The following is a 23809-nucleotide window of genomic DNA, read 5'->3' as shown; positions in this document are numbered from 1 at the left end:
ACATGCCATCTTATGCACACACAGAAATCAAAGTGCACAATATGCATCATGTCGTCGAAAGAACATACAATTTTAAATAAAAACATATAGTTAAAAATAAAAGAAAATATTTCATCGCCATGTTGAAGTTATTGAATTACAATTCTCTTATGTTTTTCCGAGAGAGAAATATGCACTAAATTGGCAAGTGTAAGACCCAAATTAAGCATATATAACTGACATCACACATTGGCGCTTTGACACACACCTCTTTACACGTTTGCGTATATTATGCAAGTGTAAGTAGAGAAATGTCCTTTTTGTTGTGCTATTGAATGCACAATGTAAGTATTGGCCACCAAAACAACAATTAGCTGCTTATGAGTTAAATTTAGGTCTACAAGTCATGACTTATGTGCACCATCTTTTGTTGAGAATTAGAAATTTAGAATTGACTCACCAAGTCATCATATTTATCACTCCACTAGTCTTTGAATTTTCAATCACCTTCACCCCCCCGATTTCTAGGAAACTTCTATTCTCAATCAATTCCCAAATACAAATTTTGTAAAAATTAACTTTATAAGAAAAAAATAAAAAATAACCCCATAAAAAAGTGATGGTATATTGTATGGGCGCACAAATTTAAATTAAATTAATCGGTTAATTAAATTAAAATAAATTAAATAAATAATTATCGTTACCAAGCTACTTTAATTGGAAATGGTAAACATATAAATATAATTAATTACTCGTTAATTAAATAAGAAGGCCCGGAAAATACTGCTTATTGGTTCGAAGTTTTCTCGACGAAGAGAAGAAGACTAAACCCTGTTTTCTCTCTCTTCCTCTGTCTCTCATTCTCTCTGCATTTCCCCCTTCTTTCTCTCTCTAGATTTTCTCTCTTCCAAAAAATATTCATACATTGAGATCCTTCCAAAATCAAGGAGCTGTCTTTTGCTAAGATCTCTTTTATTTTTCAAATTCTGGGTTTTTTTTTTTTTTTTTTTTTTTTTTTTGGGTTTTTGATGCCAAGAGGTCAAGCATTGTGATTATCGCAGGTAATCCTAATTTCCCCTTTTAACAATCTTGAATGTCATGGGCATTTTTTTGTTGTTGTTTTTTCTTTTTGCAATTTTAAATGAGTTTTATTTTTTGGGTTGGGGGATTTCTGGGTTAATTTCTTCATCTGGGTATGATTTTGATTTTTCTGGATAATTTTCTTTTTAATGCATGATATTTGGAATTGTTGAATTTTTTAAAATGCATGATCAGAAATTAGTGATATGATTTTGACTCTTTCTTCATTATTGGATCAGTCTTTATTATTAGCGTATGATTTATTTTTTATTTTTTGTTTTACCTGATTTTCTTTCATATTCATACAATTTTGTAATTCTGATTGGAAAATTGATATTTATGGGTTGACTTTATGAGTTACGAAATTTTCAAATATTAAGAGATTAGAACAAGTTATATTATGATTCTGCATTACATTTTATTGGGTTTTTATATATGTAGGTATTGAATTGGATCGGTAAAAATAGCTTTCTGGGGTTCAGCAATTTCTTGAAATTTCAGCTGTAAAATCGAAAGGGGGTGAGCTCCCAGGAGATTGAATTGGTTTGGTTTGATAAAGATGTGTCAACATAGACTTGTTTGATTGGGAAAGCTTAAGATATGGCAAAGGGTAGGATTAGGGCAAAGATACGTCGGAGCAATCTTTATACATTTGCCTGTCTCCGGCCTAATCACCGTAGGCCTGAGGATCCCCCAAGCTCATTGCCTGATGGCCCCGGTTTTTCTCGAATTATACACTGCAACCAGTCTGATATTCATCGTAGAAAACCTCTAAGATATAGGTCTAATAACATCTCTACAACTAAATACAATGTTATTACATTTCTTCCAAAGGGTCTCTTTGAGCAATTTCGCCGTGCTGCCAATATGTACTTCCTCTTGGCTGCAATTCTATCTGTCACATCAGTTTCTCCGTTTGGTTATGTTAGTATGATTGCTCCTTTGTCCATTGTGGTTGGGCTTACTATGGCCAAGGAAGCTGTTGAGGATTGGCGTAGGTTTATTCAAGATATGAAGGTTAATAGTCGAAAAGTTAGTCTTCATAAAGGGGATGGTATTTTTGGTGGTAGGACATGGCAGAGGGTATGTGTTGGAGATGTGGTAAAAGTAAAGAAGGATGAGTTTTTCCCAGCAGATTTGTTGCTTCTCTCTTCGAGTTATGAGGATGGTATTTGTTATGTGGAGACTATGAACTTAGATGGCGAGACAAACTTGAAAGTTAAAAGAGCTCTAGAAGTAACCTTACCATTAGATGATGACTCGTCGTTTAAAGATTTCAAGGGAATGATCAGATGTGAGGACCCAAATCCAAACCTTTACACATTTGTTGGTAATTTGGAGTACGAGCGACAGATCTTTCCTATTGATCCAAATCAGATTCTTCTGAGGGATTCAAAGCTCAGGAACACTGGTTATGTGTATGGAGTGGTTATTTTTACTGGACATGACAGTAAAGTGATGCAGAATTCGACAGAGTCCCCTTCTAAGAGAAGTAGGATAGAAAAGAAAATGGACCATATCATATACATCCTTTTCTCTGTTCTTGTGTTGATCTCCTTAATTAGCTCAGTTGGCTTCTCAGTGAGGACTAAGTATGACATGCCAAAATGGTGGTACTTGAGAGCCCCGGATGGGAAGGGCTTGTATGACCCTACTAGGCCAGCGTTATCTGGTCTTTTCCATCTTGTCACTGCACTCATACTGTATGGGTACTTAATCCCAATTTCACTATATGTTTCCATTGAGTTTGTGAAATTTCTGCAAGCCATCTTTATTGACCAGGACATACACATGTATGATGAAGAGTCGGGAACACCAGCACAGGCCAGGACATCAAATTTAAATGAGGAATTGGGCCAAGTTGACACAATCCTATCTGATAAAACTGGTACTTTGACATGCAATCAAATGGATTTTCTCAAGTGTTCTATTGCTGGTGTTGCATATGGCACACGTTCCAGTGAAGTTGAGCTTGCTGCTGCTAAACAGATGGCTAAGGACCTGGAGGAGCAGGGTTCAGAAATGTCCAATAGTGCATTCAGAAGATCAGAAATAGAGTTGGAATCTGTAATCACTTCCAGAGGCGAGAGGGATCATAAGCCTGTGATTAAAGGCTTCGGCTTTGAGGATCGCCGGCTCTTGGGTGGCAATTGGGTTAATGAGCCCAATGTGGAGACTATGCTGTTATTTTTTCGCATTCTTGCCGTATGTCACACGGCCATCCCGGAGCTGAATGAAGAGACTGGCACTTACACTTATGAAGCGGAATCTCCCGATGAAGCTGCTTTTCTTGCGGCTGCTAGGGAATTTGGTTTTGAATTTGTGAAAAGAACCCAATCAACTGTTGTTGTTCGTGAGAGATATTCTAGATGTGGACAACCTGTTGAAAGGTCAGCATGAGTTGAACAAGTTATTCTTACTTAAGGTGTTACTGTAGCACTTCTCTTCCTGTCTTGGTTCGAAAACCATTGAATTGTTTTCTTTCCTGTGTGAATTTGTCAGGGAGTATAAAGTTCTTACTCTTTTAGATTTCACAAGCAAGAGAAAACGAATGTCTGTAATTGTGCGTGATGAAGAAGGACAGATTCTTCTTTTATGCAAAGGAGCAGACAGGTTTGTATATTTAGTTTTTTCACCATTGCTTCTTGGCATTACAAAACATCAGTTTTTTCACATGTGTCATTTTAGTGAAAAGGTCTAAAATTCTTTATTATTGTTTATCTGGGAGTTGGCACTGCATAATTCTTTCTTGCAAGTTTTTGGATTCGATCTTACATAACTTTTACGATAACAAGTCCCTTTTTAACATTTGATAAATCTGTGGGTTTACAGCATAATTTTTGAGCGGCTTTCTAAGAATGGAAAAATGTATCTCGAAGACACTACAAAGCATCTCAATGATTATGGAGATAATGGGTTGCGTACATTAGCCCTTGCTTATAAAAAGCTTGAAGAGTCTGAATTTTCTGATTGGAACAATGAATTTCTGAAAGCAAAGAGCTCCATTGGGAGTGATAGAGACATAAATTTGGAAAGGGTTTCAGATATGATGGAGAGAGAGTTAATTCTTGTGGGTGCAACTGCTGTCGAAGACAAGCTGCAGAAAGGGGTATGTCTCTATGTTGTTCAAGAAAACAATGTACTTATTACGATCTGCATATACTTACATTTCTCTATTACTTTAGGTGCCTGAATGCATTGATAAGCTTGCCCAAGCTGGTCTCAAGTTGTGGGTTCTCACCGGTGATAAAATGGAAACTGCTATAAATATCGGGTGTGTGTCTCCTCCTTGTTTTGTTAAATGGAAAACAAAGTTCTCTTATTTAGTTATCTATTGAGCAAGATGCAATGTCCATTGTGTTATGAGCGGAATTGGATAGTATTTACTATCCAATTCGCATTGTTGATTATCTTTATGAAAATGCACAGAAATCTGCACACTAAAACCATTGTCTTCGCATATGCAGCTTCTCATGCAGTCTTCTCCGTCAAGGCATGAAACAGATATGTATATCAACAGCGCATATTGAAGGAACCGGCAATGACTCCAAAGAGGTACGTATTGTCTTCAGAATAATCTGGTTTATTCTCTCAGAAATTATAATTTTACTTCATGATAGAAAGTTTTGTTGGTGACCAACCAGGCAGTCAAAGAGAATATTTCATTACAAATCACCAATGCATCTCAAATGATAAAGCTTGAAAAGGATCCGCATGCTGCATTTGCTTTGATCATTGATGGGAAAAGTTTGACGTATGCTCTAGAAGATGATATGAAATACTATTTCTTGAGTCTAGCAGTTGAGTGTGCATCTGTTATTTGTTGTCGTGTTTCTCCCAAGCAAAAGGCAATGGTATGCATTGTCATTTTATTTTCCTTCGTCTCGTTTCTAACTATGATATTTTTTCTTTCATTTCCCTGTTTCTTCTTTTGCAACCCCCACCGGCCTTGACATGAAAACTCAAGAAAAAGTTACCTTCTTTTCTTTATTAGGTAACAAGGTTGGTCAAAGAAGGGACTGGAAAAACCACATTGGCCATTGGTGATGGTGCAAATGATGTTGGAATGATTCAAGAAGCCGATATTGGTGTGGGCATTAGCGGGGCGGAAGGTATGCAGGTAGGTAGTGTCCATGACAATTTCTTCCTCTCTCTAGCCTGCTGCTTGTTCGTGCATCTACTTGGACAAATTGTGAGGGTTGAGAGTCATCTCCTGTGCTGATTCTCTACTTTTTTTCCTGCTCTGTAACACTTCTCGACTGTGTGAGTATTATGCTTTTGTACTACTCCGTATTATCGAGCTACTCACCTTCCTTCAGCCAGCAAATCTTCTTCACCATTGATCACAAAAAATATTCACAATATGGGCTTTAAATATATGAACATCTTTAATTTTGAGTAGCTTGAAAATGATGCAAGCAATATAGCTGTATAGGCCTTAGTATATCTATAATGCATTTTCTTGTGTTTCTATTTCTGCTTTATAGTTACTCTTGCCATAGGGGGGAACATGGTTGTGCTACTTTGCACCAAAATGATCTTTTGATGATTTCCATTTTAAAGTTTTCCAATCCACGCATGTATTGGAGAGCATGTTTCTGTCTTACCGTAGCATTCAGCTTTTTGCAGGCTGTGATGGCGAGTGATTTTGCTGTTGCACAATTTCGGTTTTTGGAAAGACTTTTGCTTGTACATGGACATTGGTGTTACAAGAGAATAGCTCAGATGGTAAGGAATTAACGCTCAAACTATGCCTCTGCATATTGGTGACAATTGAGTAGTATTCATATTGTAAGCTAATATGGCTCCTCATTTTCCCCTATTGGTACAGATTTGCTACTTTTTCTACAAGAATATAGCTTTTGGTCTGACACTGTTTTACTTTGAGGCCTTTGCTGGCTTTTCTGGGCAAACAATCTACGATGATTGGTATTCTCTGTCCTTCAATGTAATCCTCACGTCTTTGCCCGTCATTTCTCTTGGAGTATTTGAGCAGGATGTTTCTTCAGATGTCTGCTTGGAGGTAAGTTGTCATCTAAATCCAAATTCATAACATAAAATTTGTTAAAGTCAGAAGTTGTGGTGTAACTTGTATTATAATTATTTCCAGTTCCCAGCATTGTATCAGCAAGGCCCAAGAAACCTGTTTTTCGACTGGTATAGGATATTTGGGTGGATAGGAAATGGGCTGTTCACGTCCCTCGTAGTATTCTTTTTCAACATCATCATCTTCTACAATCAAGCATTCCGCTCTGGAGGTCAGGTTGCTGACATGTCAGCAGTAGGGACCATCATGTTTACAGGAATAATCTGGGCTGTGAATTGCCAGATTGCCCTTACGATGAGCCATTTCACATGGATACAACACCTGCTTGTGTGGGGTAGTATTGGAATGTGGTACATATTTCTGTTGATATATGGTGCAATGCCTTCAACTGTATCTGGGAATGCACATAATCTGCTAGTGGAAGCTCTTGCACCTGCACCCATATATTGGACAACAACACTTCTGGTAACAGTTGCTTGTGTTCTCCCATACTTTGCACACATAGCGTTCCAACGATCTTTCAACCCGTTAGATCACCATATAATCCAAGAGATCAAATACTATAAGAAGGATGTTGAAGATCAAAGTATGTGGGCTAGGGAACAATGCAAGGCAAGGCAAACCACCAAGATTGGTTTCACTGCAAGAGTTGAAGCCAAAATCAGACAGTTGAAAATCAAACTTAATAAGAAGCATTCTGGAGCTACCTACCACCCATCTCCTACTCCTGTATCATAATTCCTACTCTGTAATTGATTTCTGTTTCCCTTTTTTTTAGATTTTGCTTTTACAAGCTTCCATTTTTTGGTAGGTTTTACAATTTTTTCTCTTTTTTTTTTTAACTTCATATTCATATATTAGCAATTTTTTCATGTAATTCATTGAACAAGAGCTTTTTAGAGCTGTTGTATGTACCATATACGAAGTATATATGAGTAAATCAATAGTACAGTTTGTGAATGATTGACACCAAGACCTGTGCCTTTCAACCCCCCCTTCCCTCTACTAAAAAAAAAACCCATGCTCCTATAAATATCTTTCACTTCCTCAGAACGAAGTCGTTTGGGTCACATTGTGGCATGCACGACTTGACCTGAGTGGGTTGGGTTGTGCCAAGGGAGGCCGTGGCGCGACCCATTGCCCTGCCTATATGGTTATTTTGATACGGAGTATGTCGATTGTTGATGCTGGACCTTTAAATGATGGCAGTAGGAACTAGGAAGACAACAAAAATGTAGGAAAATTAAGAAATTTTGGACTTATGATGATAACAAGTTGTCACGATTTTCTTTTATTATTAATCCAAAAAATCTAATTGGTTTCTATTTTTTTTTTTTTGATTACAGCTCTGCTTCTAACATCTGTAATGTAATGTGTCCGTAGATATATAACAGTTCAGTTTATCAAAAAAAAAAAAAGATATATAACAATTAGTGTAAATCCAATTGATTAAGTATGCTAAGTGTGATTTGTCAACTTGATAGGTTTGAGATATGCACATTTTTATTATTTTATATACTTCTTACATTTGTTGGATAATTTTTTTGGTGGTAGGATAGTGGTATAGTGTAGAGCTAACAGTCATGTAGGTTGCTAATAGTTATGTAGGCTGATTGATAGATTTTGTAATAGTTTTTTTTTTTTTTCCCCATAAAATATCATGACAAACATATTTCTTTGAAGTTTGTGACATATATGCGTGAAGTACGCATGTGTGAGTGACATGATCTGTTATCTTAGATTCAAGACTCACTAAAATAGGGAAAAATTTGAGTCAAAACAAATATTAGATGATTATGTCGAACAAGTTGCACATTGTGTGGTTTAAGATATTACTCAAATAAAAAGATTAAAGATAACCACACAAAAAGTAAAATAAAAACTTTATATTCAGAAATAAAAATAATAATGAATAATTAGCTCACATCCGATCTTTAAGAAAACTCATCTCGTTTCTATTTCTTTTAGTATTGTATGAAAATTTCAATAACATATCATGAAAAACGCAAAGAATTTCAAATAATCCAGTCTTCTCAAAAACGAAATCTAAAAGTTCCAGAAAACAAATTAATTTGTTTTCTTTAGATTTAAGAGGTGTTTAGTGTTACTAAAAATCTAAAATAGATCCAAAAAAAATTCTAAAAAAGTTGAATTTAATACAAAAGTAAAATAAAATAAAAAAAGGAAAAAAACAGAAAAAGGAGCTGTTAATGAACGCAACAGCGGCAAGGCTTCGTTGGATCAAATCGAAGCTGCAATGCCTATGCCCACTTTCTCTCTCCTCTCTTCTTCCCCACTTTCTTTCTGCAACTCCAATCCTTCCTCCATTTTTTCTTCTCAATAACTTCCCCCTGTTTTTTTTTTCAAAACATAAATAAATTAATCCGTTTCTTTGAGGTTGAGGAAATTGATAATTCGGGAAAATAGTGTGAGAGAAAAATAAGGGAATTAATACCAAAAATTTAATTCCTCCCTCATTTAATTTAATAATTATTGGTATTTATTAAATAAGTAAGTAATTCCCTTTTGTTTTCAATGGGGGTTACCTTCCAAATTTCTCTTCATCTTCATTACGAAATACAAAAACCCAATTAGGGTTTGTTCATCTATTGATTCTTTTCTATAATTTTTTAAAAGTTTCAATAATTTCCCTGAAAAATTGATTCAATTTTACATGGAACCTCGAGTTGGTAACAAGTTTCGGCTAGGTCGGAAGATCGGAAGTGGCTCCTTTGGAGAGATCTACCTTGGTTTGTTCTTTAATATTATCCTTAATTTTTGTTTTTGTTTTCGTTTTTAATTTAATTTAATTTAATTTATTAACTTGATTATTTGTGATTTGAATTTTATTCATTTTATTGTTTTTGTGTAGGTACCAATGTACAAACCAATGAGGAGGTTGCAATCAAGCTTGTGAGTCTTGCTTTACTAATTTTATTGTAATTTTAATTTTGGCCAGCTATTGTAATGATAGATTTTTGGATTTTCGTTGAATTGGTAAAGTGTTAATGTTACTTGAAACCGCGATACTGTAGTGTACATATTGTCCGATTTTAGCTTGGAATGCATCTTTGAGGTGAAATATTATAGTTAATGGAGTTTATTTTGGTTCATAGTGTGTTCAATGCCGGTTTTTGAGTTACTTTTTCAAGTAGTAGTGTCGTATTTGTTATCACTTATCAATATCAACTATTGCTTTTCCTATGTGAACTTAAGTTGTTGCGTGTTCGATCGGGGTTGCATTTGCTGTAGTAGATGTTAATGGTTGGTTTTCTTTGTTTCCTGTTATCTATGTAATATTTGGGTTTTGTTAATTTTTTGCTCTCTTGGCTGTGTCAATAATTTTCCGAGCTGTTCTGCTGTTTGTTCAATGATTAGAAATGAATAAACATTATATTGGTAGAGCTCTGCTGGGTCTTATAGTTTTGAGCTGAGCATGCAATCAATGATTTCAATGCTTTTAGTATATGGCACTCCGGTTGTCTATAATTTTTATGAGTCAACTGTACTTAGAATGTCTACACTTAACTAGACACAAAGAGGTAAAGACGAATTCTTCTAAGTGAAAATGTAAGATAGTGGGGGTGTATTTGTGAATTCAGTGTGTACATATACCAACAAAACTGCGGGGACCTTTGTGCCTGTGGGTTTTTCTTTCTTCCTTCTGTTTGAAGGTACGTAGGAACTCCGAGTTCCCTTTTTCTAATTTAGCCTCGGTGACCTCCTGTCTTAGGCATCAATACAACTTTATACAAGTTATACCTCCTTCTGTTCTGCATATCCTTGACAACCCTAAGATTCAGTAGCTTGATTACAAAAGCGGTGTCAGATAATGTGCTGAAGACCGTTGCTAGTGCTTGGTATGGTATGGTCTTATCTGATAAACTTTTAACAGCTCCACCAGTCTTGTCAGATTTGATTTTATTCGTCAACTGTTGGAGATTCAAGGGTAAACTCATTTTGGGAAACAAGTGGACCTAAAAAATCCGAAGATTTAACCAAATAAATATGGATTTTTAGCTACTTAAATGATAAGGATTTTATTACGAGCTTGCAGATGCGTGAAATTATTTCGCAGTTGTGTTGGTGCTATCATATTGTCTAAAAGATCATGGTCTATTTAGTTTTGCACTTTTTCTTTAGTCTTTCATGGGTGAGGAAAATAATATGTGCAGTTGCTTCAATCTATCTGTCAGTTCAGGTGATGAAGGTTATGTCAATGCATTCTAGGGTTGTATGTGTTTCGTAATATGATAAATTGATGTGATTTCCATCTGCTTGATAAATAAAACAATGTCTGCATTGCCATATTTCTCAGTTATTTCCTTTCTGATTTCTTTTTATGCTTCTCAGGAAAACGTGAAAACAAAGCATCCTCAACTGCTGTATGAGTCCAAATTATATAAAATTCTGCAAGGAGGAAGTATGAACTTATCTTCTGAATTTGGGTTTGATTGTTTCTAAAGCTAATATTACGTATCATCTGGCTGCTTTGTTCCTTCCTGTAGTGTGATATTGTTCTTACTCTGACATTTTCTCTGATGTTGGCAGCTGGAATTCCTAACGTAAGATGGTTTGGTGTTGAAGGAGACTACAATGTTCTAGTCATAGATTTACTTGGGCCCAGCTTAGAAGATTTGTTCAACTTCTGTAGTAGGAAATTTTCGTTGAAGACTGTTCTTATGCTTGCAGATCAGATGGTATTATTTTTGTCTTTATTAGTTGATATTCATTTAATTCTTTCGATGTACCAAATTTTCTTTAATTAGTTGATATGACATTGTCAGATCAATCGAGTTGAATTTGTTCATTCTAAGTCATTCTTGCATCGAGATATCAAGCCTGATAACTTCCTCATGGGGTTAGGGCGGCGTGCCAATCAGGTATGACTCCCGTCTGTGTGTTATATGAAATTTTTTGTTGGGTGCATTTTCTGTTAGGAATCTATTTTGATAAATTAATAACTCTTTCATTCTAATGTATCTTGTGCGGTTCGCTAACTTTATACAGGTATATATGATTGATTTTGGTCTAGCAAAGAAGTATAGAGACAGTACAACCCATCAACATATTCCTTATAGGTGGGTAATGAGTTGGTGTTTTTTAGTGTTGCAACTCATTTGTATTCCATTTTGTTATAGATATTCTTCAGCCTACTAATTTTGTTACCACTACCGTATCGTCTTTGTTGTCATCGGTGTTTCATCATCGTTATAGCCAGTGTGTCGTCATCGTTATCATCATCTGTTCAATTATTACATTGTAAACTAAATAGCTGCATGTATGCACTAGTCTATAAAACAACAATCATATTTGGCTGGTGTTGTCGTTAGCTGGAAATTTAAAGTAGATACATGTCTATTCAAGAGGAGCTTGTAGTCCGTGACTTATGTGGACCTGCGCCTAAATTTGACCAGCTTAACTTTATTTTATGGCAATCTCTTATCTTTGTTTTTAAAGATTAAGTACTTAAGTTTTGCTCTATCATGTACGACTGACTGTCATTATCTTTTACTACCCTGTTTTATATCTTACTTCCTCCGTTTCTGTTTACTCGCAACACTTTGTTTTTTGCACTATTCACATACTGTACTTTGTTTATCTTTGAGTCTTTGACGATTTATACTGGAAAAACATAAGTTTGTGTCTGTGCAAATGCATGCTATCACAAAATATACAACATTACTTTTGATGAGCTAACAACAAAATGCTAATTTTTAATTTTTGCATGAAACTTCGTCAGTCAAGTGTTACACTTTTATGTGGGATCTTTTCTTCCCTCTTTTTATTTTCTTGTATCAAGTTTTCATTGTGTCTTCTTCCCCCTTTTTTTTCCCATCTGTTGTGAATTTTCATTTGGTGTCCACTCCCCCCCCCCCTCTCCCCAACCCCCCGAACAAAAAAAGAGTTAGAGGTGAAGTGATTAATCGAGCACTTGTTTGAAAATTACTTGATTGGTATTTGGCTATTTACTGTAGGGAGAACAAGAATTTGACTGGGACTGCTAGATATGCAAGCATGAACACTCACTTAGGAATTGGTATGGTCCCCCATTCTATTGTCCATTGAAAAATTTCCCTCTCATTCTTTTGTTTCCTTAGTATGATCACTACATCTTGTTAAACTAAGTTGCATTTAAGTGACTAGTTTTAATGCTACGTTCGATTTTGGTGTACAGAACAAAGTCGGAGGGACGACTTAGAATCACTGGGTTATGTTCTGATGTATTTTTTAAGAGGAAGGTAAACACTGGCTCTGACATTCTGATTATAATCTTTCGCCTCTTCTTTATTTCTTTGGTATTGAGTCTCTATTTCTTGTAGTCTCCCCTGGCAGGGCCTGAAAGCTGGGACCAAGAAGCAGAAGTATGAAAAGATTAGTGAGAAAAAGGTCTCGACTTCTATAGAGGTAATTTTGTCTCCTCCTTCAGCCTTTTCTATAGTTTTAAGTTTTATATTGGCCCGCTAATCACTGTGTCCCGCCAGGCTTTATGTCGAGGTTATCCAACAGAATTTGCATCCTACTTCCATTATTGCCGTTCATTGCGGTTTGATGATAAGCCAGATTATGCCTATTTGAAAAGGATCTTCCGAGACCTCTTTATCCGTGAAGGTGTGAACGATGTTCTTGATCGACATTTTGGCTTCTCTGGAGTTTCCACAGATTTTAATCGTAGTTTTATTATCATTCAGGATTTCAATTTGATTATGTTTTTGACTGGACGATTTTGAAGTATCAGCAATCTCAGATTGTTGCCCCCCCTCCACGTGCTATTGTAAGTGAACTTGGTCTTGGCCTTGTTTGACTATTACTGCATAAAATTCAATTATTTATGTATTTGTTTAATGACTGTATTAGGGTGCTGCTGGACCAAGCTCTGGGCTGCCTCATGGTGCTAGTGACAGACAACCTGGTACCTTCCTACATTATTATCTTCTTTTGTAATTGTTTAATCACCCACTGGGTCATATGTATTCTCCAGAAACTTCAATGTATACGTCTATGTTTTTGCTATGTTTTCTTAATGAAAGATTACCATATTCATACCAATTTTTTAATACTTCCTGGATAATTGGCACATTTAGAAGAAGAGAGAAACAGAGTACAAGATAGTCCTCGACAAAAGAAACAGCAATAAACCACGTAGCTTCAAGAACAACCTGAGTAATGTACCTGTCATAGGGACCCAATCCTGAAACCCTGAATCTTCCAATTGTCTTATTTTTGAAATATTTTTCTTGAATAAACAATCTTAGGCTTCAAACACTTAGACAATCGTTCATACCATCCTGTCCTTCAATATTTGTCTTGGATTATCACCTTTTTGTACTCCGAATAGTTTTCTCTAATCTGCTTGGTAGGAGTGTCGTTTTCTTTTGACTCTTATTGCACGTATAACTTTTATTCAGCAAAGCTGACGCAAGTATTTCGTTGTAGGTGCTGAGGAAGGGAGACCTTCTAATTGGCTTTCCGCGGATTCATCTCGTAGGAGAATGGCGAGTTTGCCTAAGCAGAAAAGTCCCGTTGGAAATGATCCAATTTCAGCCAAAGACCCCGTGGTAAGATATATTTATAGATGTTGCCACATATACTACTGAACTACTATTTGTAACTAGACTTTCTACATACACCATAAATGGGTTTTACACATGGCATGCTTTATACTTTTGATTCCTGACCTTGTCATTACTGACCATTTGACTACTGCTAATCTGCTTGTATGAAGTTGAGAATTTAATGTGTCCATTCACTGGGGTTAGTCATTAGCTGAAGGGTTTTCCCAATTGATTTTATGAAATAGTCATCCTTGCTAATGTTAAATCTTGTTAATAACCCAGGAAAACAGAAATGGACATGCGTGTCTACGTACATACATCATACTATACTCTGTCCGCAAAAAAATTCCTGTTAGGTTTTGGCACACATTATGGTTGGTTTAGTAGGGTAATGTAGAATGTGAGAGGGGAAGAGAAATAAACGTGAAAAGAAACTTTGAAAAGAGAAGGCCAAGAGAATTTCCATGGAGGTCAAAGAAAAGGTCAAGAGATAACCATGAGTGAAGTCATACTCCTCTTGGCCAAAAGCTATGAATTGCTATCTATCTACCATTAAAACACGAGAGGCTAATGGGATACAAAGTAAAAAGATATAAGTTGTGTGTCATCTTTAGAAGAATTCACAGCTCCAGCAGCCATCAAGCACAACAAATGCAACGATTAAGGCTCTGTTTTATTCACCTTATTTCAAGGAAAAATAAGTTCTGATAAGTTTAGTTAAGTTCAGATAAGATACGAAAGTTCAGGAAAAATAAGGGTTATTAAATACAATTTATAACTAAAATAAGTTATGAAGTTCTAATAAAGTTCAGATAAGTATAAGTTCAGGAAAAATAAGTGAAGAACAAGTGAATAGAACGCACCCTAGAAGTGCTATCTAGAACTTCAAAAGTTATCCTCATTTCCTCCCTTTCTTGGGCTCATTAGCTAATATCTGGTGATTGGGTATAGCCAACGAAGGAGACGCTTCTCTCTCATCGCGGTCTCACTTTTTTCTGTGTATGCAGTCAGTGTGTGTTTGATTCCTGACATGGGGGGCAGGGTTCATTAGGTTCCATTAATGGATACCGGGGTTTATGGGATGTGCGAAGTGTGGGGTCAAGCTCGGGGGAAAAAACAATCAAATACTTGTATGTGTTAAGTAGATTCAAAGCATCTACTTACACTTTGTTTGGATAAGAGGAAATGGAGAGAAAGGAAGGGAAGGGAAAGGGAGGGGAGCAAACTCCCTTGTTTGGATTTAAAGTTGGCGGAAGGAAGGGGAGGGAGAGGGATGGATCCATTTTCCTTCCCTCTTTAGTAAACACAATCGCTTCAATGTTGGAGAGATTTGGAGGGAAAATGGAGCTCACCTCGCCTTCCTTCTCTTCCCCCCCCCCCCCCCCCCTTCCTCCTCTTTCTCTTCCCTTGCTTTCCCTTCTATGTCGCTATCTAAACACACCGTTACTGCCAGCAAATTCACTACAAATAGGTTCCAATTCCTTGTATCATTTTCTTAAAAATTGACACTGACTTCATTTCAAAATGATTGTCCTGATTGGGTGTCAAGCCCGTGGTAGAATTGACGAATTAATATAGGATCTTGGGAGGTGAAGATGGGGTAAAAAGGGGAATTTGCACTTTCCTTCTTACATATGACAAATGAAAGTATATTTGTATCTCCATGTGTCAAAGTCCATATCATAGCTTTGGACATGTAGCTATGTTTCCATGCATATCTTCAAGTTCAGAAGCTTCCAAGTAACACTGTTGGATCCATTTTTAAATTTGATGCTCACCTTTGTGTCTGGAGCATAGTACAGATATGGAAAGGCGGATGTAGTATAGATGCAGGGAGTGTTGAATTATATATACTGTGAAGTATGAATATACTGTGAAGTATGAACTCCCTCCCCACCTTTCAAAAGATTGATGAAAAAAATCAAGGAAATTCTCGATGATAGCTGTTTTGTCTGCTTCTATTTGGTGAACATGAAGCAATAATCATAAAAAATGGCCTTGTGTTTATTGTAACTTGCTCCGTTACCTCGATGAAGGGTTCTTGCTAAGAGATTAACTTTTATGAAAATAACAAAAAAGTAAATAAGTAACCCTTGCTCCAAAGCGAACAAGCCGCAACCCCTCCCTTCTCCTCCTCCACCCATCCTCCGTTGGTTCCTCCCTAATTCCAGATCCAGATAACAAACCCTGTAAGCTTTGAACTCTTCAGAGACTCAGTGTCACTCGTTAATTGGTTCCACAAAAAGAAATCACAATTGATAACACATCCATGTGGGAGACCTCATATACACAAGAACACATGGCGTCATTAATGTACTTGAAGGTCACTTGACAGAGATCAATTTGTGGAAGGAGTCAGAGGAGAGAGAGAGAAGTTGATGGTGGTTTGAGATGGAGGGAAGGTGGTTAAGGGTGTTTGAGCCTTGAGGGCAAGGAGTTGAAGGTGGTGGAACGCATTTGTGGTTGAAGGAAGAGAGCTAGGAAGAAGAGAAGATGAAACCCATTATTTGCAGTCATAAGTTAATTGAAGGGACTCTGCAGGGGATATCAACTGGTTGGGTGGAGATTAAAGAAGGGGGTGGTGGCTGTGGCCTGTGGGTAGGAGGGGATGCAGCGCTTGAGCTAAAGGGGACATGGGCTGAGGGGAGCAGAGGAAGTAAAAAGAGGGTACTTGTTGTGTAAATTTAGACAGTAGCCCTTGGTTAGCATGAAATCATCAGATTTCACTGAAGGATTGACGGAAAACCCTCGCTAAGCTAATGGAGCAAGCTTTGACCAAAATGCAAGGCCATTTGTGATAATATTTTTTCTATTTACCAAATATTATAAGATGAAACGTGGGGCTACTGTTGAGAATTTCCCAAAAAAAAACCCAGTGTGCACCATCCTAAATGATACTCCGTATTTGTCAGGATCAAATTGTTGCGCATGCACTCTAGATGCAAGTTGCCTTTAATTTAATTGAAGCCACATGTATCCTTGTTGAAGTAAGGATTGGATTATTTTAATTTTGTTGCACAGTTTTTGTCATTTTGTTCTAAATGGTGGGGGTGTTATAAATATGATGCAAATATGTTCAAGATGATTTAGTTTTGTCTTCAATACTCAAATTGTAGCCATCTGATTATTTTGTTTGGTTGGCAGCTATCTAGTACTCTTGTGAGAACGAGCACATCAGCAAGGCGTGCTGCTGGGTCAAGTAGTCGAGACGCAGTATTTGCTGGGAGTGATGCAGATGCTACACGGCCTGGTGGTACCGGAGACCCCTCTCTTCAGAAAGTTGCCAGTGGTGGGCATCGTATTTCTCCGTTTGTGTCATCCGAGCATCCTCGTTCATTTTCTGCCAGGGTAACTTCGAATGATCATAATCTTGAATCCACCATCAAGAAAATCGAGGGCCTCAACGTTAGCAATGAAGAGAGGGTGCAGTGACAACAAGTATCTTTTAGACCTCACTTTCTCCCATGTAAATCTCAGAAAAACAGTTTGTTTATTACGGACCCTATGTTTTCTTTTTTTTGGTCATTTGTTTTTGTTTTTATTCCTTTCAAATTTAGGCTCTGCATGCTGTTCTTTCTTTCCCCCCTTATTATCTTCTAAATGTTTTAGGACAGTCGAAAGCCAGAAATCAGAGGCATGAAACTGGAAGAGGTAAGTATTGTGAAAGCATCTGTAAACAAGTTTTAATGGAGTCCCCCTCTAATCGAGGCGGAACGGAGAATATTTTACGTCTTGGTGGATACATTTTCATGCTTGAATCCTTCTGTGACATAAATTTATTTTCCCATCAATTATTCACTCCATTTTACAATAACACAACATATTTTTAAATGTTATATCGAGTGCTCCTCATGGATGACGAATAATTTTTTCAAATCAATCAAATTAAGCCCTTCTTAAAATCATGCTGTGTCTTTAACTACGAGGTGTTAATACAATGTAAAAACTTAAAATTAGGAGTATTTTACAACTAAAAGTTTGTATGATATCACTTTATATTCATTTTCTAAAGTGACGTTTAGTTCGTATCGGATAAAGGGAATGTAATTAAGAAACGAATAAAGGAGAGAGGAATGCAAAAGTCTCAAATAAACATTAGAAGCTGTTTGTTTGCGGAGAAGAAAGGGAAACAGAAAAACACAATGCTTCTCTCTCACGATCACCTTGCATGATTGCGTCACCAGGCAACCAGAGCCACTATACTGACTCTACCAACGCCGCTCTTCCCCCTCTCTTCTTCCTCTTTCGGGGGTGAATAGTAATTCGTACTTTAGTGAAGTTTCTTACAGAATTGGGAAACAAAGAGCCAAAAGATAAACAATTGAGAAAACTTCAATCAAGACGGAAAAACCTCAAAGCTCTTCATATTAATGTAATACCTCAATTACAATAACACTACAACTCGAGTTCCACTCCAACTCGAGTTCCTCACAATATTTTACTTGGATTACTGTACTCTTCTTTCTATCAGACTTAACTCTAATCCTTTACAAGGATCACTCAATCCTTTCACACTCAAAAATACAATTCGTTTTATAAGAGAACAACTAGTATTAATAAAGGTTTAGATATATTAGGAACTTAAGGAACTTGAATTCAACTAGGACACAAACTGTTTTGGAAAACTCTTTAAAACAATTTTAGGATATAAAATACTCAGAGAATGTTTGTTTGTTTTTTCCAGAAAACGTACAACCCTTTTATAAAGATTTTTCATTAGGGTTTGTACCCCTCAAATCTCAACTGCCAACAATCAGTCCCCTTGGTCTCCACGTCCCTTGTCTTTAGGAACACGGGAAGAACACTTCCCAAGTAAATACAAGAGTGCAAGTAGTGGTTTAGACCAAATCAAACACTTGAGTTTTTCCTAAAAACAGTTTGTTATTTTATCAAAATATTAGAAGTTTTAGGGATATTAAAACTGTTTTTACTTGGAAAAGAATAAACGAAAATATGATTTTATTTAATTGAAGTAAAAACTAGAATTATTTATTAAATTTATATTCCTTAAAACTTGCTAACAGATTTTTAAATAAAATCGTTTTATTAAATAAAACTCCTTAAATTCCATAATATACCTTTAAACAATACTTACACAAATCCTAAGTATAATAAACTATATAGTCTTCGTGTCTTCCCTTTACTAGAGCTTGCAACTCAGAAGCTTCAGTTGTTCTTCCTCCGGAACAAGTGAGTTCCTCGTTTAATACAGAGAACTCAGGACTAGGAAATTCATCATTCCTTGCTTAACATGAGAACCATTCAATTGCAATAGTTGTTCCTTCGATTTATATTGGCTTTGATGCTCTAGCTGTGCCATTTCCAACTCAGGAACTCCAACAGCTATCCTAGTTCCTCCCAGAAACTCGAGCACTTAACTGTAACCATCAATCAACAACATTAGGAAGTTTGCTTTTTGTCATCAACCAAAACTAAGGTCAACATGTGTCATAGAGGTGACTGGTCACTGAAACCTGCAGATGAATATCACCATCATCAGTATCAGTATAGGTGATCGCGAATATTATCGTATTTATTGATCGAGCTTTTTGACTGCTATGCAAAATCCAATATCCGAGGTTCATCTTATATGCTTATTCGTGATACATGAGACATCTAATCATGTATTTTTTCTGTTACAGTTGATTGGTTTGTAGGATAGGATCTAATGCAGTTTTGGGTTACTCATGGTTAAAAGCATTTTGTTTGTCTAACCTTTTTCATTATTTCTCTTCGTTTAGCTTTAGATTCAATTACCTAGAATTTTATGTTCATTCTGAAAAACGAATTCTGCAACAGAGCATACAATTCTGACAGCACCTCTACAGCTCTACTCATGACTGCTTTCTGAAGTTCATCTTTTACATCCAGTTAAATAATGCATTCCACTTGTGCCCTTTCTCTCATATCACTTATCAGTGCTTCCACGGGAAGAAAGGCACACCATTTTCCGATGATCAGGGTATCTACAATGGGTTGACTTGGTGGGAGCAGATTGAAAATAGCCAGCAACTTACTCGCAATAGGAAATTCCTCACTGTTATCCCTGTTGTATTGTGAGTATCTCCATTATATATTAATGTGAACTTTATGACTGATAAATGTTGAATAAAAATATGTAGGACAAGAAATGAGTGTATTTCAGGTATTTCCCTTGTTTATTTTAGTAGTTGTATAGGTGACATGCTAAATTGCACTCATATCAAAGATAAACCTAACATTCACCAACTAAAATATAGCAAGGGAAGTAGGGATCGTATCCACAAGGAAACATCGTTCTTTCTATTATTAAAACAAGGTCTAGACTATCGGAAAACAGGAAAATTGGTTTGGTTTGAATAACTAAACTACGACAGTAATTAAATAGGAATAAATCAATTAATAAAAGGCCTAGGGTATAGGTTCACCGATGAACAAAAATCCGGGATGAACAAACAATCAATAATAATCAATAAAGCAGTTAATCAGACTAACAAGCTCTCTCGAATCGATACTAATCATAGACTTGGAATTAACAGGCTCTCGGTATGTATTAACCCCAATTCTACCTATTGACACAAGCCTAAACATCAAAATGCATCTCTCGAATCTTAATTTGATATTGCTAGACTAATACAATTAAACCTGCGCAAATCTAATCGCATAGTAAATAAAATCAATCAATAGGAAATCAACCAACAATACTAACAATCAACAACAATAGTTCATCCCTTCATATTAATTCATGGATCTCAAAACCGTAGATTAAGACTACTCACGCATAATTGAAATAAGCAAAACAATAATAATATTAAGGAGAATGAATCTAAGCAACTAATAAAACAAATAAATGAGTTAAAATTGAATAATAAAGTTGAGAAACGAAATATACCTAAACGAAGAACGAGGGAAAAACCAAAAGATTGGAACTTTTAATTGAAATAAAAACTAAGTGTTTTAAATATTTGAGAGAATAAACTAAGTTTAGGAGTAAACTCAATGCTAAAAACTAAGATAAGATTACAATAACTAAGGGCCTTTATAGTCTTGCCCAAAACAAAACGAAAACCGGAAATAAAGTTAATGAAACGTGCTGGAACCAGTTGTCGTCCCGATAGGGCGCTGGGCCGCCCAACGGGCGTGCAGCTCGTAACCCGCCTGACGGGCATGCATCCTCCCGTTGGGCGGATTTTCATCATTCAGCAATTTCTGCGCTGTGGGCGCCCGATTGGCACTGGGCGATGGGAGCCCGATCGGGCACATGCTGAAAGGTGATTTTTCTCCTTTTGCTCACCCGGTTAATTGGTCGCCCTTCGCCCACCGGTCGTAGGGCGACCAGCTCGACGCATCATTATTCACTAATAACACTGAGTCTAACTCTTGGGGATCAAACATGGACATCCTAGGCTCCCAAGATTTTACAATGATCGTCCCAAACCTAATCAGGATCGTGTAGTGGTCCGTAATAACACTAAACGAGCCTAAAAAGGCCAATTTCTCTTCAAACAACTTGAAATCTCAAGACACACTACATAATGCATATTAGTACTCAAAATGGCTCATAAGAGCTTATTTAACACTGAAAAGTAATAAGGGACGGGGGTAAAAACTCTATATAAAATGCATATATCAAACTGCCCCAAACTAGATATTTGCTTGTCCCTAAGCAAAGAAATCATAGATGAATACACAAACCAACTTCACCCCCAAATTCATCTTAAAACAATGGACACGATTCAAGGTAAAATCTAACAAGTATGCATCAATGTCAACCAATCAAATCCATCCGACTATAAATCTTCCCTAACAATCGTCACGCAGAGAAAACCACAAGTGTACATGAAATTCAGGACTAGTGCTTACACACTCTTCACTCAATTATGTGGCTGGTAAAATATTTACCCGTTCGCTCTCCTCCCAACAATGTATGTGAAAAATGCCCTCCCAAACTCACAACACTCCTGTGTTTAAAAGGACAAGCACTCAACCTAATAGTCGACTCGGAATATGTCACGTCATAACTTGCATTGATAGACAACTACTTTCAAATTAACATGACTCTATGCACAAAGGTCGAAAGGTGTTCAAAGCTTGTAATGTTAGGCTTAGGTAAGGGGGTGGTAAATTTGGGTAAAAATGTGAGCTTAAATCTTTTAGCTTTGGGGGGCATAAATTATAGGAAAAACCCATGATCAAACATAAATGATGACCACAACACTCCCACTCAACACATGAAAATGCAACAAACGAACCACGCCATACTTTTTCACCTTTTTCATCTATAAGACCAATCACTCACAAGAATAAGCCAATAAGGAATTGCAATACTTGAGTGAATTATGCTTTGAACATTTCGAGAGTAATGACTTTTTTTCTTTTTCCGCTCAATTTCTTTCTCTGTTTTTTTCTCCTTTTTTTTTGGAACCTTCACATTTTTATCCTTCTCATCTTTTTATTCTTCATTTTTTTTCGAGACAAAGACAAAAAGAATTCCCTTATTTTTTCCCAACACCCAATTTGTGCTCAAAATGAAGCACACTACAACTCCCTCGCCTCGCTCACTAAAAGCTCTCCCAAGCTAAGCTTGGGACTAGTAACCAATGGAGATTAATGGGCTTGTAATATGGATAGTCACCGAATAAATGGGCACAAGCAATAACATGGGTAGCAAGAAGGGAACATGTGTATCTAAAATCATCTGAAGGCTACCTAAATAGAAAAAATGCCTTCGTCCTCCTCAATGTGCATGTATATGAGCCATGAAACATTACTAACAGTTGCAAGCCAATACTCAAAATTAATGACATACCAGGAAGCTAACACACATTCCTAACCAAATCAACTAGCCAACACCAAGTCCACAAATAGTTGGTCAAAGTTGACTCATGTTAAGGCAACAAAATAGTCAAATATCTAATCATGGTCAACAAATCGACATTGCTCGTCATCAAAAATCAAGAATCAAAATAATTTTCAATCAAGGGGAACAGAGAAGCATGATTTTTGTATTCATTGAAACGTATTTTTGTTCTTTCTTTTAAAAGCAATAAATATATCCAATAAAGCAATAAACACACCAAAGCGATAAATAGAGTATAGAAAGGAAGAAGAGAAAACATACCTAGTATATACAAGGAAATGAACACCCCCCGAGCTAAATTAGACAATGTCCTCATTGGCTCAGGGGGTATGGAACCATCATCATCATCAATCACGGATGGCCGACACCATATCATCCATATCATCTCCTGCCTGGCCACCATGACTGCTAGTACCCTCTCCATACCCCCCGTAGTAGCTAGTGGGCGTGAAGGTACCCCTAACTCCAGGAGCTCCATATCCCTCATTGGGATAGCTAAACCATGAAGGGTGTTGAACCTCCTGAGGCAAAATACCATGCCTAGAAAAGTGGTCGTAGATGTGGAACATGTCTCTCTGGTGATCACTCTCAAAGTGATCAAATCTGATCTCAAGCCTGTCCATGCGCTCCTCCAAAGAGCTGTGCTCCCCCCTGTGGAGCTGGGCTACCCTGATGTCTCGCCTCTCTCTCTTGACACCCGGCCCTACGGAAGTAGGTTCGAGGCTCAGGCTCGGGCTGGGGCTGCTGCTCAGGCTGAGTTAGAGGGGGAATCTGTGCATTGGCATTCAGGTAGTGGACTTGGCCCCTCTCAAAACTGGTGAGGCCCGTGGTGTAGGGCAGGGTGAACAAGGCGTTCCTCTGAAACATCCAAGACATATGACCAGGAAGGAGAAATTGTTGCTCAGAGTATAGCCAGTGAATGTCAGCGAAATAAGCCAAATCTAACAAATTACCCCCTGGGACCGCAGTATGGTCCCACTCAACAAAATTGGCTACAACGACATCGATGTGGGTGATCAAACCCCAAGAACGATTCTCGTTTTATAACGAGAACCTGCAGTGGCAAGAAAATGGTCGGCTAAGTGATAAGCCAAGTTCATTCTATAGCCATCATTTCCCTCTAGCACATAACTTCCCATAATTTCCAACTCCATACTCCTCACATTTTGATTCTCCTCCCTCCCGAAGATAGTAAATCCCATTAACTGAAAGAAGACAATAGGGACGGGGTGCTGCACAGCAAAAGCATGTAAATGTTGCATATTAGGGGGTGTACAATCCCCCATCAGCGTTTCCCCACATTGCAGC

At 37.1% G+C, this 23809-nt stretch overlaps 2 protein-coding genes across 2 annotated transcripts; both read left to right on the top strand.

Annotated features, from left to right (window-relative positions):
- The first annotated feature begins 748 nt into the window (after window positions 1–748).
- On the top strand, window positions 749–7079 carry LOC110801037 (probable phospholipid-transporting ATPase 4). The gene is made up of 11 exons (XM_022006349.2): window positions 749–1040; window positions 1501–3449; window positions 3562–3672; window positions 3892–4168; window positions 4245–4333; window positions 4527–4614; window positions 4704–4913; window positions 5054–5179; window positions 5689–5787; window positions 5891–6082; window positions 6170–7079. The coding sequence occupies exons 2-11, from the start codon at window positions 1660–1662 to the stop codon at window positions 6842–6844; spliced, it is 3657 nt and encodes a 1218-aa protein (XP_021862041.1). The 5' UTR covers window positions 749–1040; window positions 1501–1659; the 3' UTR covers window positions 6845–7079.
- A 1056-nt stretch (window positions 7080–8135) lies between these two features.
- On the top strand, window positions 8136–17420 carry LOC110801040 (casein kinase 1-like protein 2). The gene is made up of 14 exons (XM_022006354.2): window positions 8136–8856; window positions 8979–9019; window positions 10460–10529; window positions 10658–10806; window positions 10894–10989; window positions 11117–11187; window positions 12085–12146; window positions 12285–12348; window positions 12430–12514; window positions 12592–12718; window positions 12799–12881; window positions 12965–13019; window positions 13544–13665; window positions 16807–17420. The coding sequence occupies exons 1-14, from the start codon at window positions 8781–8783 to the stop codon at window positions 17092–17094; spliced, it is 1389 nt and encodes a 462-aa protein (XP_021862046.1). The 5' UTR covers window positions 8136–8780; the 3' UTR covers window positions 17095–17420.
- Window positions 17421–23809: the final 6389 nt, after the last annotated feature.

The sequence above is a fragment of the Spinacia oleracea genome, chromosome 6, assembly GCF_020520425.1.
Source record: "Spinacia oleracea cultivar Varoflay chromosome 6, BTI_SOV_V1, whole genome shotgun sequence".
NCBI lineage: Eukaryota > Viridiplantae > Streptophyta > Magnoliopsida > Caryophyllales > Amaranthaceae > Spinacia > Spinacia oleracea.
This window is presented reverse-complemented; position numbering and strand designations above follow the sequence as displayed.